Source organism: Bactrocera oleae, chromosome 6 (genome assembly GCF_042242935.1).
Source record: "Bactrocera oleae isolate idBacOlea1 chromosome 6, idBacOlea1, whole genome shotgun sequence".
NCBI lineage: Eukaryota > Metazoa > Arthropoda > Insecta > Diptera > Tephritidae > Bactrocera > Bactrocera oleae.
This window is the reverse complement of record NC_091540.1, coordinates 39,656,851-39,672,048: the sequence shown is the minus strand read 5'-3', so window position 1 is coordinate 39,672,048 and position 15,198 is coordinate 39,656,851. Positions and strand designations below refer to the sequence as shown.

Here is a 15,198-nt window from a genome sequence, read left to right as displayed (position 1 = left end):
AACAATGACAAAATTCAACGAATTAAAGTACGGATTGCTTGAGCATCTACCGCATTCGCCAGATTTCGATTCCAGCGAATCCTACTTCTTCAGAAACCTGAAACAATACCTTCGTGGAAAGCGTTGAATGAAGAAGCTATTACAGCAGTAGACGGGTATTTTGCAGAGCTTCCGGAAAGTTATTATAGGGATGGCATAAAATTATTGGAGGATCATTAGAATAAGTGTTTTGAAGTTAAAGCAGATTATATTGAATAAAAAAATATATTTCGAACCAAAAACAGTAGTTTTTCATTTCGAGAGCAGAAACTTTTCAACCACTACAGCTTGTATCTTCCATCTAAACTGATCGATCAATATCAGAATAAATTTCTTCTTATACCCTTTTATGTTTCGGTGTAAACGAAATGTACGTTTTCAATTTCAAAGATATTATAATGCTACATAGCTGTAAAAAACGAATTGAAATATATGACAACATTTCCCTCGTTCGTAATCTAATCAAATATCAACACTTCCATAACATATTCTCAACTAAGTTAAATACATTTCTTTCAGAGCCACAATTTTAGGTTCCAACAAAATGCAAGCAGTTTGTATTGACAATATTTAAAATCTACAGGTTCTCCCAGAATTGTAGCTGACTTTTTAAGTTTTCTCTTCCCTTTTTTTATAATTTTTTCCATTTAACTTAATTTCGATTAACCCATACAAACGGCAACATAAACTTACTCGCTGAATCTTACAAAATCACAAATTTTTAAATGCTCGAAATTTGGTTTTTATTTTGGTTATTTTGTTGATTGCATCAATTCGTCGCTGTTGAAATTTCATAAATTGTTATTGTGGCCGCATTTCCTTCCATTGTTCGCACATTATAAAACTGTGACTACTTGCATTCACCTTTTCGCTCATGTACTCTAGTTGATACTACTTGGTATACTATGTACTTTGCTTCCATCTTTCTCCACATTCTCCTTTCCCTCCAAAACGCACTGCATTGCAAGCTGTGTTGCCTGTGTATACACATTGCCATAGTTAAAAAACAAAACAAAAAAAAACAATACATGTTGCAGCCAAAACTAGTGAATTATATATACATATATATGTATTGTATTTACTGCTGATTTTTTACAACAACATTGTTTTATTGCCTGTACTAATCTGTTTGTTGTTTGCATACGTGTGAAGCTGACAACCGCGCAATCGCAAAAGCACCAAGATCCACTTGCAGAGAATTTATATGGACTTAAATTTTGAAGCAATTATTTATACTTTTAACATAAATGTGGTCATAAAAGTTGTAATATGCTTGTACTACGTGAATTGCTTGATTTTAAGCCAAATTAGCTTGGTCTTCCCTTCTTTGTTTTGATTTAATTAAGAGATACACTGGTCCAATAGCTTATTTTGAAAATTTTGACAGATGTAGTCGTATATAAAGGGTGCAGAATTTAGATTTAAATTTAATGTTAAAAAAATATAGCAGAAAACTAAGAACAGCTACCGAATGGTCTATTTCTCCTAATAACAGGCGTCCAAAACAATCGTCGGATGTTCAGAGTTGGCAATTGGCTGAATATTCGTTTTCCATTAGCGACTGTTTTGTTCCCTTATCCTAAAAAATAAAATAAAAATAGGTAAATAGCAATTTTCAATTGCCAGACATACAAAGTTGGCAACATTCATAAACTGCGATCCGTTCTAATATTTTGGTTATTTCGAATGCCGTTACACTTGCATAAAAATTCATTTTAAATTTTTTAATTTTCCGGCACAGAGGAATTTACTGTTTTGACATCTTAACAATTTATGTGATTAACTGTGTATTAATTCACATCTGCGAGTTCTGCGTCCGTATAATGTAAAATAAAGCCATTTTTATCAAAATTGCAAATTGAGTTATAAATATATAACTTTACTTTTTCTTAAATATTTTCAGTTTTTCAACAGTTTTCGCCTAGATTTTAAAATACTAAGAAATTGAATCATAATAAAATGGGCGTAAAGTATTACTAATAGTATTAAAAAATTTCAATATACATTTTCTAATTTTACTAGTATTTCCAGTAATAGTATCAATAAAACATAGCACAAATAGGCTATATCGACCTAGGGATTTATGCTGAAAATATTAGGCAGTTCGCAAGATATCTTCAAAAAATGAACTGAGCCTGTTTATCTGATCTAATTCTGTACGGTACTAGAAATTGATTAAATCAGTTCAGTATTTTACACAGTTCTCATATAACAAACCAATTTTTTTGTTATTCTAATTAACTTTTTGCCAAATATATTAGTTAATATGTAAGATAAAATAAGGGAACACGTTATTTCAACGAACTTGATTAGTCGTTGAGTTATCTCAACAAATTCAGATTACGCAATTAATGTGGTCTAGCTACCTAATATAATAAGTTAACAAGATACCAAATATAGTTGTTTTAGGGGTATTCACACCAGCTTTCTGAATTCGTTAGTCGGTAGTTTTTTTAAAAGATTATCGTTCTACTGAGTAACGAAGTGCCAGTCTGGAAAGCTTATTAATTTTTTCGTTACTTGGTAACACCAAATCAGCTGTTTGTTTTGCTCCGTTGCTTAAAAAAATCATTTGATTCATTGCGAAAAAATATGTACATTTGCTGCTCGCTACAAGATAATTTTAGACGAATTTTTGCAATTCTAATTATTTCTTCAACAAAATCTTTACATTTGATTTCATTAGAATCTTATTTTCTGTTGAAATATTTGTTAGAAAATGTGGATCGTCACCAATCCCAAAATTTGACGCAATTTTTCGTATCTATGGTATGCATTTTCTCCAGAGGATACCAATCTATATAGAACGACAGCTGGGTGTATATCAATTGGGACAGTAAATTGAATTCGTCTACACACCACGGAATTGACTTTGAAACAATATTTTCTACATCTCTACGACAGTTTAGTGGAATGAGCAAGTCATCATACATCTCGTCATTGTTATCCTCCACTCCACCAAATCTTCATTCTCACTCCTCTGCACATCAATTTTTAGTACATACCAGTAATAAATTTGATCTCCTTCAAGAATTTTCAATTAAATTACTGACAATTTTTGATTTTGCACTTTATTGAGACATTTTTACTTTGTAATAAAATTGAATCAGCTATTTTAGAACAAAATTTACTACCTTACTGAGATTGAGCAAAAAGTGTTTCAACGAAGTATCAACTAACGAATTACCAGATTAACATGTTTAGTGTAAATACCCCTAATATATGTATTCACAATTACGAATTAGCCGATATTAGATCTTCATGTGGAATGTATATAACAAGATCCGTACAATATTTGTTAATATAATTTTTATATGTTACCTTGCCATTAAAAAAGTCTAAATGTAACATATTTCTTACAAACTAAACTTAAATGAGTTAGGAGCTGTCCATTAAAAAGTTAAATTAATATTGTTCTGCAAGTGGATATTCCTGAATGCTATCTAGGGGCTCCTGTTGGAAGTTGAAGTAAGGTATTCAATCGGATACGGTGTTCTACATTAAGCCCCACTATATATGTTTGTAATACATACTTGTATTATATATATGCGTACATACAGTGAAAAAACGTGTATAAAGAGATGTTTTGTCTTTGGAGGGCCTTTTTTTTATACTATTTCAGCTTTTAAGCTGCAACTAAAAGTAACAATATGAAAATCTTATGAATTTTTCGTGTTTTAAAAAAGTTTTAACAAATTATCAAAAAATTATTATACCTAACTTTTAAGCAGCAAAAAAACTTCTACCCTTGCGTTGGCAACAGTTTAAATGCAGCTGTCAAGTATGTGCCTTTATTTTTGTCTGGTATTATTTGCGTATGGTCAAAATTTGGTAAGCGAACTTCTTTTGTGCGGCTGTAGTTTTTGAAGAAAAAATGAGGAATATACACATATCTTAAGATTTACAGGCCCTGGTAGTCAAATATTGGCAAGAGAAAAAAGTACTTGCAAAATATCCAATATTTTCAAAAAGCATCTATTGTTCAGTACATTATTGCTAAATTCAAAAAGACTGCTAGAGTTGGAAGACTTGTTGGTAGTTGAACGCCCAAAAAAATTAACACGCCTCAGGCTGAAAGTAAAGTTGCTTGGAGTATCAAGGAAAACCACAAAATATCCGCCAAGGAGTTGACATTACCAAACTCCACCTTCAAAATATTCGGAACTTCTTGCTTTCACCCGGTTTTTATTCGTATACACCACGAAACAAGCCACAATTATCGGATAGAAATATTGCGAAACGTTTACTATATTTCAAAGCCTATATCCACCATGATAACGAATTTTGTGATTCTATAATTTTATGAGTCCAATAGTAATTCATTTGGATCTGATGGTCGTCAATTTGTATGACGTAAGGGCTAAGCACTAAAAGATAAAAATTAAATAAGACTGTCAGCAAGGAGGAGACTACACTGTGGGATGCAATATTAAAAAATAATTTGGCGCCGTCAACAGCTAAGCTCAATTAAAATGGTGGCTACTGTTTTATTCTGAATAACGGTGGAAATGGTGGTTAAGAAATGGTTGTTGTAGAACGTGAAAATGTGCTGATACATCCTCCCCAGAGCCCAGACCTCTCATTGAACGCCTGTTTGCCTATATGGAGACGAAGTTACGATCGCAAAGTTAATAAGAAAAATGAGGTTAAGGCTGCTCTTCCAGATATATGGATAAATATACCACCTGAACTAACACAAATTTGAGGCATTATATGAATAAAAGACTGTAAACCACAATAGAGGGCAAAGGTGTGTATACAAAGTATTGATTTTCCTTAAGGAATGTTAAAATGTCAATTTATGCAAACTGTACAGATTTATTTTGGTCTTATTTTGGATTTTTTAATTTTTTGGAGAAAACTTTATTTTTAAAAATGAATTTCATTAACATGATGAAAATTAATAAAACGGCCTCTTTCTCACTTATGAACGCAACTCAAAAGTTTTAATAGTTTAGGTGAAAATCACTTCAAAGTCAAACCATCTCCCTGTACAAGTCTTTTTTTTTTTTGGTTTACTGTATGTAGTACATAGCACACGTATAGAAAAAAATATATGTATATTTTGGTTTTGAAATCACGAGACCATTTGTGATATTTGTTCGAACATATAGCTAGTGTGTGATAGATTAGTCTACATATATTAGAATAAATTCAATATTATTTGTAAGCTCGGAAATCGACTATTTTACTTCTAAGAAGTATATCTTTATCAACTGCCTTCTTTTATTTACTTAAATCAATCATTGATCGAACAATAATCATAGATATTCGAAAATGCGATCGGCAGTAACTAACGCGACCTTTAAGTATTCGCAGAAATCATGCAGGCAAACTACCGTAAGTTGCTAAGCAAAGGCCTCGGTACAAACTCGCCTAATTCACTTGGAAGCTCCTCATGACGTCACTGTCTAGAGAGTGCATGCCTCAGCAAAAAAAACCATGTCTTTGAGAGCCAACAACGAGGAATTGTTAAGGGCTTTAACTGAAATGTGCAGAAACTAACCAATTGGCTTTGTTACTGATTTTGCTTTGGCCGTCTGTACGTTTAAACGCCGTCAAGTTGTATGTTTTTTTGGAAATGTTTTGTCTCTTCGCAGTTTTACTCACTAAGCTTACCGGTATATTGTGCCGCAACTGCGCTCTGCCAGCCGACAACAGGCGGTAGCGGTATAAAATGTTGTGTGAGGTCCAAAACAAAGTCAGTCAAGCAGCCAACACCAGCAAAGCGCACAGCGCGATCAACAGAAAAGTTGCCAAGGGTTACCTTTTTCATTTTGTGAATTATTACGTAAGGATACAAATAACAGTATTGTGGCCAAATTGATCATTTACGAGTGTTAAGTGTTATTTATTTTCATTTTGAAAACAAATTAAGGCGAAACAAGCAGAAAGGTGAGTTTGGCAGAAAGGAAAAAGCAAAAGTTTGAAAACCAAAAACAAAAACTTTACGAAATTATGAAATGTGTAGAACAGCTAAAAAGCGTTAATGACAACAGTGAAGGTAAAAAGTGTAGCAATAGCTAAAAAATAAGTATGTACGAAAGGCGTGTCACTCAACCCTGAACCCATATGCATGTATATACAATACTTGTACATAAGCCTGGCAGAAATTTTGAAAAAAAATTTTAATATAATATAATATTTAATTTTATTATAAAAAAACAAACAAATAACAGTGTACAAGCAATCGCAAAACTTCCGTTTGTCCCGCAATTATTAAAAAATTACGCTAAAGTGCAAACGACGTTGCAAGAAATTTGTGGTTGCCATTGAACTGAAAATTACTCGCACTTGTTGCATGGCGACTGGCTGCGAATTCACAAAAAAGCATAAATAAGCCCGTGTGAAATGCGAAATTAATGTGCATAAATTTGTATTATGCATTTTGATCACTATTGAGGAGAGAGATAAACGAAAGACCAACTAAGGAAATGCAAACTGCCAGCATCTACGCACTATAGTATAGGTTTAATGAACTAAACAATGAATAAGTTGGGAAAAATATTTTGGTATATTTTGCTTTTTTATCGGCAGCCAAAATGAAATTATGAAATTTATGGACACAGATGTCACAATTTGACATAAAAAGACTCAAAAAGTTTTATTTGTCCAAGTGATTAGTAAAAATGCATATATGATTTTTATTCAAATTTCAACTCTAAATGAAGTATTGTTACGTCTCAAAGGCATAGTAAAAATATTATCTCTTTACTTTTTTTTGAAAATGTTTTAAGAAAACTGATTGAATTTGATGAGATTTGGTTTAAAGTAAAAAGGGACAGTTTTAAATGCACCGAAAAATTTAACCTTAGCCATACGCCAGGACATTTATTGTTTTCAAATGCTTTATTTCAATCCTTAAACTGAAACAAATTGTTTAGTGTTTTTTTTTATTTCAATATCATTCCGAAAATAAACTAAGCAACTCTGACATATACTCTACCAAATTATAAATGTGTAGCATAAAAATCTTAAAGTACTAACCAAAACCTCCTCAGCAATTAACCCAACTTTCTTCAGAAAAAATATCTCTCAGTTATGCTGCGAATATTAATCTTCAAAAAAGATTTTAAGATATTTGATTTATAAAATTTAAATTTCTAAAATTCTAACAATAATTTTCACTTAAGAAGTCATTATGGTCGCCATTTGGTCATATCGAGAAGGTTACAGCGTGTTTGAATATAACTTTAAAATTTTTTCGAAAATGCTACATAACAAATTTATCATTTTTAATATTTTATTTAGCAATATTTTAAACATTATAAAAGAAAGCAATTAATAAGTCAAAAAGTATTGTGGGGTTAAGCAATTTTGAAACACGAAATTTTTCAATGATACCAACTTATCCATCGTCCCTGTAACGTTCTAAAAAGAATTAAAAAATGTTTTTAAATTCTATTCGCAAAAATACCGTTTCAAGTCAAAATTGTAAGTTTTATGTAGCTAATGCATTTTTAAATGTAAAAGCACAAAATTTTTCTAAATATTTTATTTCAACTTAAATCGTGCATATTAAACGCAATTCGAAATTCAAAATAACTGTAAACTCCCAACATGCAACTTTGCAAGCAACATATACTCACATAAGCGAAATTTTCAAACCGTAACGGGCCACTCACCGGATCCAGCGCCTATTCAATATTTCCATAAATTGTTTTCGCAAAATAAGCCGTTATATATGCAACATATATGTATATGTACGTATATGTATGTATAACGGATGCGATTGCATAATAAAGTGAAAAACAAAAGTAAAAACTCAAATAAAAGCATACAGACAACGAACTATTAAAACGATGCTTAAAATTCAGCTTTACACATGCACACTTACAACACACAGTCAATATTCAAGCAGTTTTTTGTAAGCATCCGTAACATTTTTCGCTCCAGAAGACATAATTAAATCTCAAACCCACACACAACAAAAGCAACAACGCTGAAAAATAGACAGTGAAACTGACAGCTGTTTGATACCTTGAACCCCCACACTCACGCCTTACTCGCACACACACTTGTACATTTGCCCATTGCATAACAACACCAAAAAACAACAAGCTAAATTGTCAAACAACATAAGTCATCCAGGTCTCCGACGCATTCAAGTAAGACATAAGTAAAGGTCTTACACAAAAGCAACAACGAGGCCAAGCGAAAAGTCACGACTTCTCCCCTATGCCATTTCCTCTGCTTGACGGGCACAGCGTTCATTCACTGATTTGCTCTGACGCTTGTAACACCGGTCACACTGCGTTGCATTTAAGGAGTTAATCCACAAATCACACGTAACCCTCATTGTTTGTATATCTGTTTCGCAAAAAAAAGTTTATGTTTTCTTTTCTTATTATGCAAATAAGTTCCCGAGCCAAGCCTAAGCGCTTACATCAGCCCGAGTGTGTGAAACGCTTCCTCCGCGTCGAGGTTAAGCTACAAGTAAATAAAATACACATGAAATGCACAACAGCGCCTTCGCACCTGGAGTACATCCGCACTCCACTTTTGCGACTTGCAACATCACACCAGTTAGCTGCCCTGGCGATTGTTAATTTCTGTTATTGTTGTTGTTGTGTTTCTTTTTTCATTTCAAGCTAACGACCTTAAAACGAAAGTAAAAGTCTTTCGCGCCTTGCTTCGTCCACAGTGCGCTCAAGCAACGGCCAGCTCAAGCGTGACTCACTTTGAGCGCTGAGCTCACAGCGCTATGCTCTCCGGCACAACGTCAAAGAGTCAGCAAACCGGTTGTTGGCATTTGCCGAAATGATTGTACAATATTCATTGTTGATCTTTACGAAAGCGCAGCAATAACAGCAACAGCGGCAGCTGCAAAGTGGCACAATGACCACAAATCTGTCTAGCGCCATCTTTAATATTTAGGTTAATTAACACACTACACGCACGGTAAACGCGTGAGCAGAGAAAGAGTAGTATAAAATCATTGAACTTGCGAAACATTTGAGTTGTTACCTCATTGCTGTTTGCCGCAATCACTAATCACGCGTTTATTTATTATTTTTACCCTTTTGCAGCACAGACGCCTGTATTATGAGATTAACACATCATTTGGCTGTTATAGCCGCCATACTCTTGGCAGGCTCTTCTCTCATCAATGCTGAGGAATCAGCTTGGGGTGGCAGCTGGGAACCCTCGAAGGAGTCAATGCTCAGCAGACGCTCCACGGAGTCTGAGAAATCAGATGACGCCGCTGTACAGCCCGCAAATGTACAGGGTCGCAATTATGGTGTGCATGAAGCGATCTACAGCAACGACACGAATACCGACATCAATGCCATTATCGATCAGATTATCAATTCGCGTCGCGAAGGTCGTATTTTAGGTGACTACGACCAAGTGTATGCCGATGGTAATATCGATCAAGCGCTGCAACAAGGTGACGATTTGCAAGCGCGCAATCTTATACGCGATAAGCTTTGCGGTCTGGGTTTAATGAGCTGCGATGTTGAAGAGAAACGTCCTTACTACTCAACAATATATGCACAAGGTCCACCACCATCTTCATTTGGCGGCGGTCCATATGGACCTGCCAGACCTATGCCACCACCCGGTCATTTCAATAGCCGTCCTCCACCACCACCATCGTCTTTAAACTCTTTTGGACCACCACGTAAGGTAGGTTACGAAGGCGCTTACAAACCACCTTTCCGCCCTTCGGGTCCTGGCGGTCCCGTATATAATGGTCCGTATTTGGAAAATCCACCACCATCTGCAATTGGTACCACAGGTCCAAATACCTTTAACAAACCTCCGCCCGGCGCTATCATTTATGGCAGTAAACCACCAGGTCCAGTATACAATGGCAATTCCGATTCCCCACCACCGCCATATGCCTTTGAGAACCCCATCGGTGAGAAAATTCAGATATCTGGTTCTTCACCAACAAATTTCTATGCCCACCAATCATCTTCGGCCTCATCTGCTTCTTCTTCGTCTTCGAAAGTAGTTGTAGGTAATTTGAATGCTATACCAGGATCAGCGCCTGCCGGTGGCTTGCAGCAGCATGTGCACCACCATTTCCACCATGTCGAAGGCGGTGATGCTAGTGCTAAGGTGCCTACAGTGCCCATACCAATTGGTGTTGGCCAATCGATTAACACCGACTTTTCAGCACTTGCGCAATCATCGGCTTCGTTCACACCACAAACACAAGGTGGGTTCACCGAATCGAATGCATTTAATGCCGGTTATAACGGTGCTTCACAAGGTGGTTTACTCTCCCAAGCGACAGCTAACGGATTCGGCAACTACGAGAAACCCAACACTGACCTTTACAAACCTGTAGGAGGTTTAGGTAGCTTTGGCAATGCTGGCGTACAAGGAATTTACGATCAATCTGGTATATCTGGTGGTCAAGGTGGTATTTATGAGCAAAATGCTGGCGCTAGTGGTTTCGGACAGAGTGGATTTGCACAATCAACCAATTTCGGACAATCCAACAACTTCGGTCAGGCCAGCAGCAGCTACCACAGCCAAAATCCCGAATATTATAAGAAAGAATTACAAAACTTTGGCGGCATTGGTACTTCGGGCGGTTTTAACGGCATCGGCAACAATTTGGGTGGTCAATACCAAGGTGGATATGATACGTCACGTCAACAAATTGTGGATTGCCAGTGTGTGCCATTTAATCAATGTCCTGCTGCCGATCGGATCGGACGTAAAGAAGATCTGATTTTGGCTATCGATCCTCGTAATTTAGGTAAAGACATTGAAGCTTTAGGTGACGAAACTGCAACAAATGCGACCGTCAGCGCAACCGAGGATAAAAAGGAAGAAAAGAAAGATGAAGAGAGTAAACGCAGCAAACGTCAGGCGAATGCTGAGGATAAGCAGTCCGATGATGGTGTAGCCGATCTACCACTGGATGCTGAAGGGGTAAGTTTAACAAAAACCCCTATTTTACTAATTTCTTTATGTTGTTTTGATAATTGTAACCCGATTAATTTCGTTTATAAACAATCGCAAAAATAAACCAAAAATGTATAACAAACTAATTGGCAGCACAGGTAATAGCCGCATCACTCTACTACGTTCCACAAGCACACTCACGAACCACATTACGTGTTGCGTGTGACACGTCCCCAGCAGCCCAACCAGCCGACTTACAATAATATAATATATGTAGGTAATTCAAATTGGACGCAAACAAAGCGGATATCTGGAGTCTTTTTAAAATGAATAAAATAAAATTTTGGGGTTTCAACATTCCTTGACTCAATGTAACTAATCACACTAAAAACTCTCCATCTCTAACTGCACTGCCAAACCATTCATTCCATTCGGTTTCAAGTCGCACGCATACTAGCATGCCAAAAGCCTTACACACGCGCCATCCGCTCTAAACTTCTTATCATTTTACTCATTTCCTATTTTTCACTTATCCCTCCCAAAACATCTACCATGTATAGCGCACTGGCATACCCGATCTGGCAGCCATCGAGCTCATAAAGCGTAAAATTCTTCCCACATATGGTGTATCATTTGGATTGCCATATCCCACCGGTGGTGGTGGTTATCCCGCAAATCCACAAGGCGACTTTTATCCAGCACCGAATCCGCACTTCGGTTCAATTGGACCGAATGGCTTGAATTTAGGTCTTCTAAATGTTAATCCATTGGTCTCTGTACAGGTCAGCAAAACCGAGTTTGGAGATAAAGTCGTAAAGCCACTAGTTAATCTTCATGTCACACCAAATGCCAACATTTTTCAAAAAGTCAGTGAATTGTTTAAGTCAAAGCCTGAATACATTCACAACGCACATTATCATCATCACGATCATTATAGTAATTTTGAGCATGATCATCACTCACATCCGCATGATGTTACCGCGCCTGGCCCCATATATGGCGCCCCTCTGCCTAGTACCACTATCCTCGATGTGGTGCCAAGCAAACCGATTTACGAGCATCACAGCACTGTAACTGCGCCGGCAAGCACTATATTTAATACCGGGTTCCTCCCCCAACAGCAACATTTTGCTACGCAGCATACATCTTTTGGCACAACATCCATAGCGAACTTATATCATGGTCCTTCTGGCATAGCTGGAGATACGTCTTATCCAACCAACGAACATTTCGGAGGTTCGATTTCGAGCGGTTTCGGTGCTAATGGCCACGGCTCCGTTCATTTTGGCGGTTCAATTCCAAGTGGGCCCGACGCTAGTAACCACGGCTCCGCTCATTTTGGCGGACCGCCTCCCAGTGGATTTGGTGTAAGCGGTCATGGTGTGAATTATTATGGGGGCGCCTCTTCGCAGCCTGGTTACTCAATCGGCTTTGGCTCAAGCGGTCACGGTGGTGAGATTTTCGCTGGTGAGCATTACAACGAATACGAAGAACGTAGTTCCAATCTCAGCGTGGCATTTAGGGGGCCAGTTCAGCACAGTAGTAAGCAACATCACTTGAATGCATTGAAAAATCGAAGAGGTAAAAGCCTGCTATATAATCAAAGCTTACGACCAATACCCACACAAGCGCCTGGTGCGGCTGAAGGGAGTGACTATGTGACATTTCCACGCAATCGACGACGTCGCGATGTGGTTGAACATGAGGAAGCTGCGGAACGTAGAGAAAGTGTATTGGCACGAACGGTAAATACAGAACAGGTAAAAGCGTGAATCCGACACGAGAATGTTAGGGGCAGAGACTAAATCAATTAAATAGATATATTTGTGTGTTTGTTGTGTCATATATGTATACTAATCAGTTTACTTTATCCCTAGCGCGCTTATTATGGCAATCGTCCAGTTGAGAAGACTTGCCGCGTCAACGAAGTCTGCTGCCGCCGTCCATTACGTCCAGCGCCACAACAACAACTGGGCCGTTGTGGCACACGCAATGCTGCTGGCATCACTGGCCGCATCAAGAACCCATCATACATCGATGGCGACAGTGAGTTCGGCGAATATCCATGGCACGTGGCCATCTTAAAGAAGGACCCTAAGGAATCGATTTATGCTTGCGGCGGCACACTGATCGATGCACAACACGTAATCACTGCAGCTCATTGCATCAAATCGTAAGCTTGGCTAAATATTCACAAGCCTTCATATTTATTTAACCACTTTTTCTTCTGCAAACAATAGGCAAAATGGTTTCGACTTGCGTGCTCGTCTAGGTGAATGGGATGTTAACCATGATGTCGAATTCTTTCCATACATCGAACGTGATGTGGTCTCAGTACATATTCATCCCGAATACTACGCTGGTACTTTGGACAATGATTTGGCCATACTGAAACTAGATCATCCCGTGGACTTCACTAAAAACCCACATATCAGTCCAGCTTGTTTACCTGACAAATTTTCCGACTTCACCGGCTCTCGTTGCTGGACCACTGGGTGGGGTAAAGATGCTTTCGGCGATCACGGCAAATACCAGAATATCCTGAAGGAGGTCGATGTTCCAATCTTGTCTCATCACCAATGCGAATCGCAATTGCGTCAAACACGTCTCGGCTACAGTTACAAACTCAATCCCGGTTTCGTTTGCGCTGGTGGCGAAGAGGGCAAGGATGCATGCAAAGGTGACGGTGGCGGTCCATTGGTATGCGAACGTAACGGCATCTGGAATGTGGTCGGTGTTGTGTCCTGGGGCATCGGTTGCGGTCAAGCCAATGTGCCTGGTGTGTATGTGCGCGTTTCGCACTACTTGGACTGGATTCGCCAAATTACGCAATACTATAAATGAGTAGTGGAACCAGCGGCGACGACGCCTGTGCGGGCAACCGCAACAGCCTATCACAGCTGTCAGTCACAATACCGAGATGTGTTCCACTTTCACTTTCGATAAGCCATTATTTTGAGTAATACGACGAGTATAAGTACATATATGATAATGAAGTTATTTATTTTTGTTAGTGTTGTAAGTGTAGGCACATAAGTATTTAAGTGCTCTCCAGTGCGACTGCTTGTTTTTGTCAATTATTGTTTTTGTTTTTCTTTATGTGTAAATATTTATTGCCTTCTACTACTTTTGTTAAATTATTTGATTGTTCGCCTTAGTCTTTTGCGCGAAATAAGATTGCTGCGTCCACTTTTTAACATGTTTAAATTATTATAATGAACTACTTTTACGACACACGATTGTCAACTTTTATAAAACTTTAATAAAACAAAATATTTATAATAAATTTATATGAACTGTGATTATTGAGGCCTCATGGAGAAATGCTGAAATTTCGAAAACTTCTCAAGAATTGGTATAAGCTCTCGCCTTTAGAAGCTCTCTTTCTAGATCCATGAATAAAATATGTAATTAGATAGAACCGCGAAATATTAATAAAGAAGTCAGTTCGGGAACAACCCTAATACCAGTAATGAAGGAACGTTTTTGAATGAAAATACGTTTTCATCATTCGGCATAATCTCCATTTAAAGACATGGACTTTTTGTAGCGATCCTCCTACATTTTGGTAACGGTTCGGTGATGTGAAGCTTCGAGGCCCTCAACATTCCATCTTGACTAATCCTTAGCATAATCCCTTAAATTTTTCTGTCGTATCAACAATTGAATAATCCGTGTGGCTTATTTGTAACAAATTATATATGATTTTATTTATTCGTTCCTTTGAGATGCCAATAAAGTTCATCATTGCATTTTACTATCACCCGACAAAATTACTTTTTGAAGAAGTTGGGCCGTATGTCAGCAATAACACACCGAATATTCTCTTCCAAGGCGTCAATTAGATTCTTGAAGGCCACGACGCGAGCTACTGCGCTTACTAAAAGTTTTCTTCAATAAATTGATTGTTTCGTTGGCTGTATGGCATGTAGCGCCGTCTTCCTGCAACCAAGGTCTACATCAACATCTTCCAATTCAAACACGAAAATGTCATTAATCATGGCTCTATAGCGTTTTCTATTGCCTGTAACATTATAGTCGGCTTCATTTTTGAATAAACATAAACCAATTATTCCTTCTGCCCACAGAACACACCAAAAAGTATTTGAGAATTTAAAGGGGTCTCAACAATGGCTTGTGAATTATCATCATCATATATCGCTGAACAAAATTTTCTTATGAAAATCGGGATCGGTGACGATTTCGTGTTGGGCCCATTCGCCGAACGTACGGCTTTAATTCTTGATGGTCTTTCGGTTTTTATTCTTGATGGTCCTTTGGCTTTTAATCTTC

The 15,198-nt window shown here is 37.4% G+C and overlaps 1 protein-coding gene and 1 non-coding gene across 4 annotated transcripts; one reads left to right on the top strand and one right to left on the bottom strand.

Annotated features, from left to right (window-relative positions):
• Positions 1-757: 757 nt before the first annotated feature.
• Positions 758-3,152, bottom strand: LOC106621024 (uncharacterized). Of its 2 annotated transcripts, XR_011396829.1 has the most exons (4): positions 3,045-3,152; positions 1,508-1,618; positions 1,184-1,404; positions 758-1,016 (listed from the first exon to the last, which is right to left on the bottom strand). It is a non-coding gene; the product is annotated as an uncharacterized protein (transcript). The 2 variants fall into 2 exon arrangements; XR_011396830.1 differs by lacking the exon at positions 1,184-1,404.
• A 2,584-nt stretch (positions 3,153-5,736) lies between these two features.
• Positions 5,737-14,207, top strand: LOC106621020 (uncharacterized). Of its 2 annotated transcripts, XM_070111358.1 has the most exons (5): positions 5,737-5,934; positions 9,069-10,932; positions 11,466-12,665; positions 12,783-13,078; positions 13,146-14,207. In XM_070111358.1, the coding sequence occupies exons 2-5, from the start codon at positions 9,085-9,087 to the stop codon at positions 13,747-13,749; spliced, it is 3,948 nt and encodes a 1,315-aa protein (XP_069967459.1). In that variant the 5' UTR covers positions 5,737-5,934; positions 9,069-9,084; the 3' UTR covers positions 13,750-14,207. The 2 variants fall into 2 exon arrangements, with proteins under 2 accessions (XP_069967459.1, XP_014095180.2); XM_014239705.3 differs by lacking the exon at positions 11,466-12,665 and having other exon boundaries at positions 5,738-5,934.
• The last annotated feature ends 991 nt before the right edge of the window (positions 14,208-15,198 follow it).

Coding starts and splice junctions, on each gene's coding strand:
- LOC106621020 (XM_070111358.1), top strand. CDS start 9,085: ATGAGATTAACACATCATTTGGCTGTTATAGCCGCCATACTCTTGGCA. Junction 12,666..12,782: donor GAACGGTAAATACAGAACAG/GTAAAAGCGTGA, acceptor CTTTATCCCTAG/CGCGCTTATTATGGCAATCG. Junction 13,079..13,145: donor GCAGCTCATTGCATCAAATC/GTAAGCTTGGCT, acceptor TGCAAACAATAG/GCAAAATGGTTTCGACTTGC.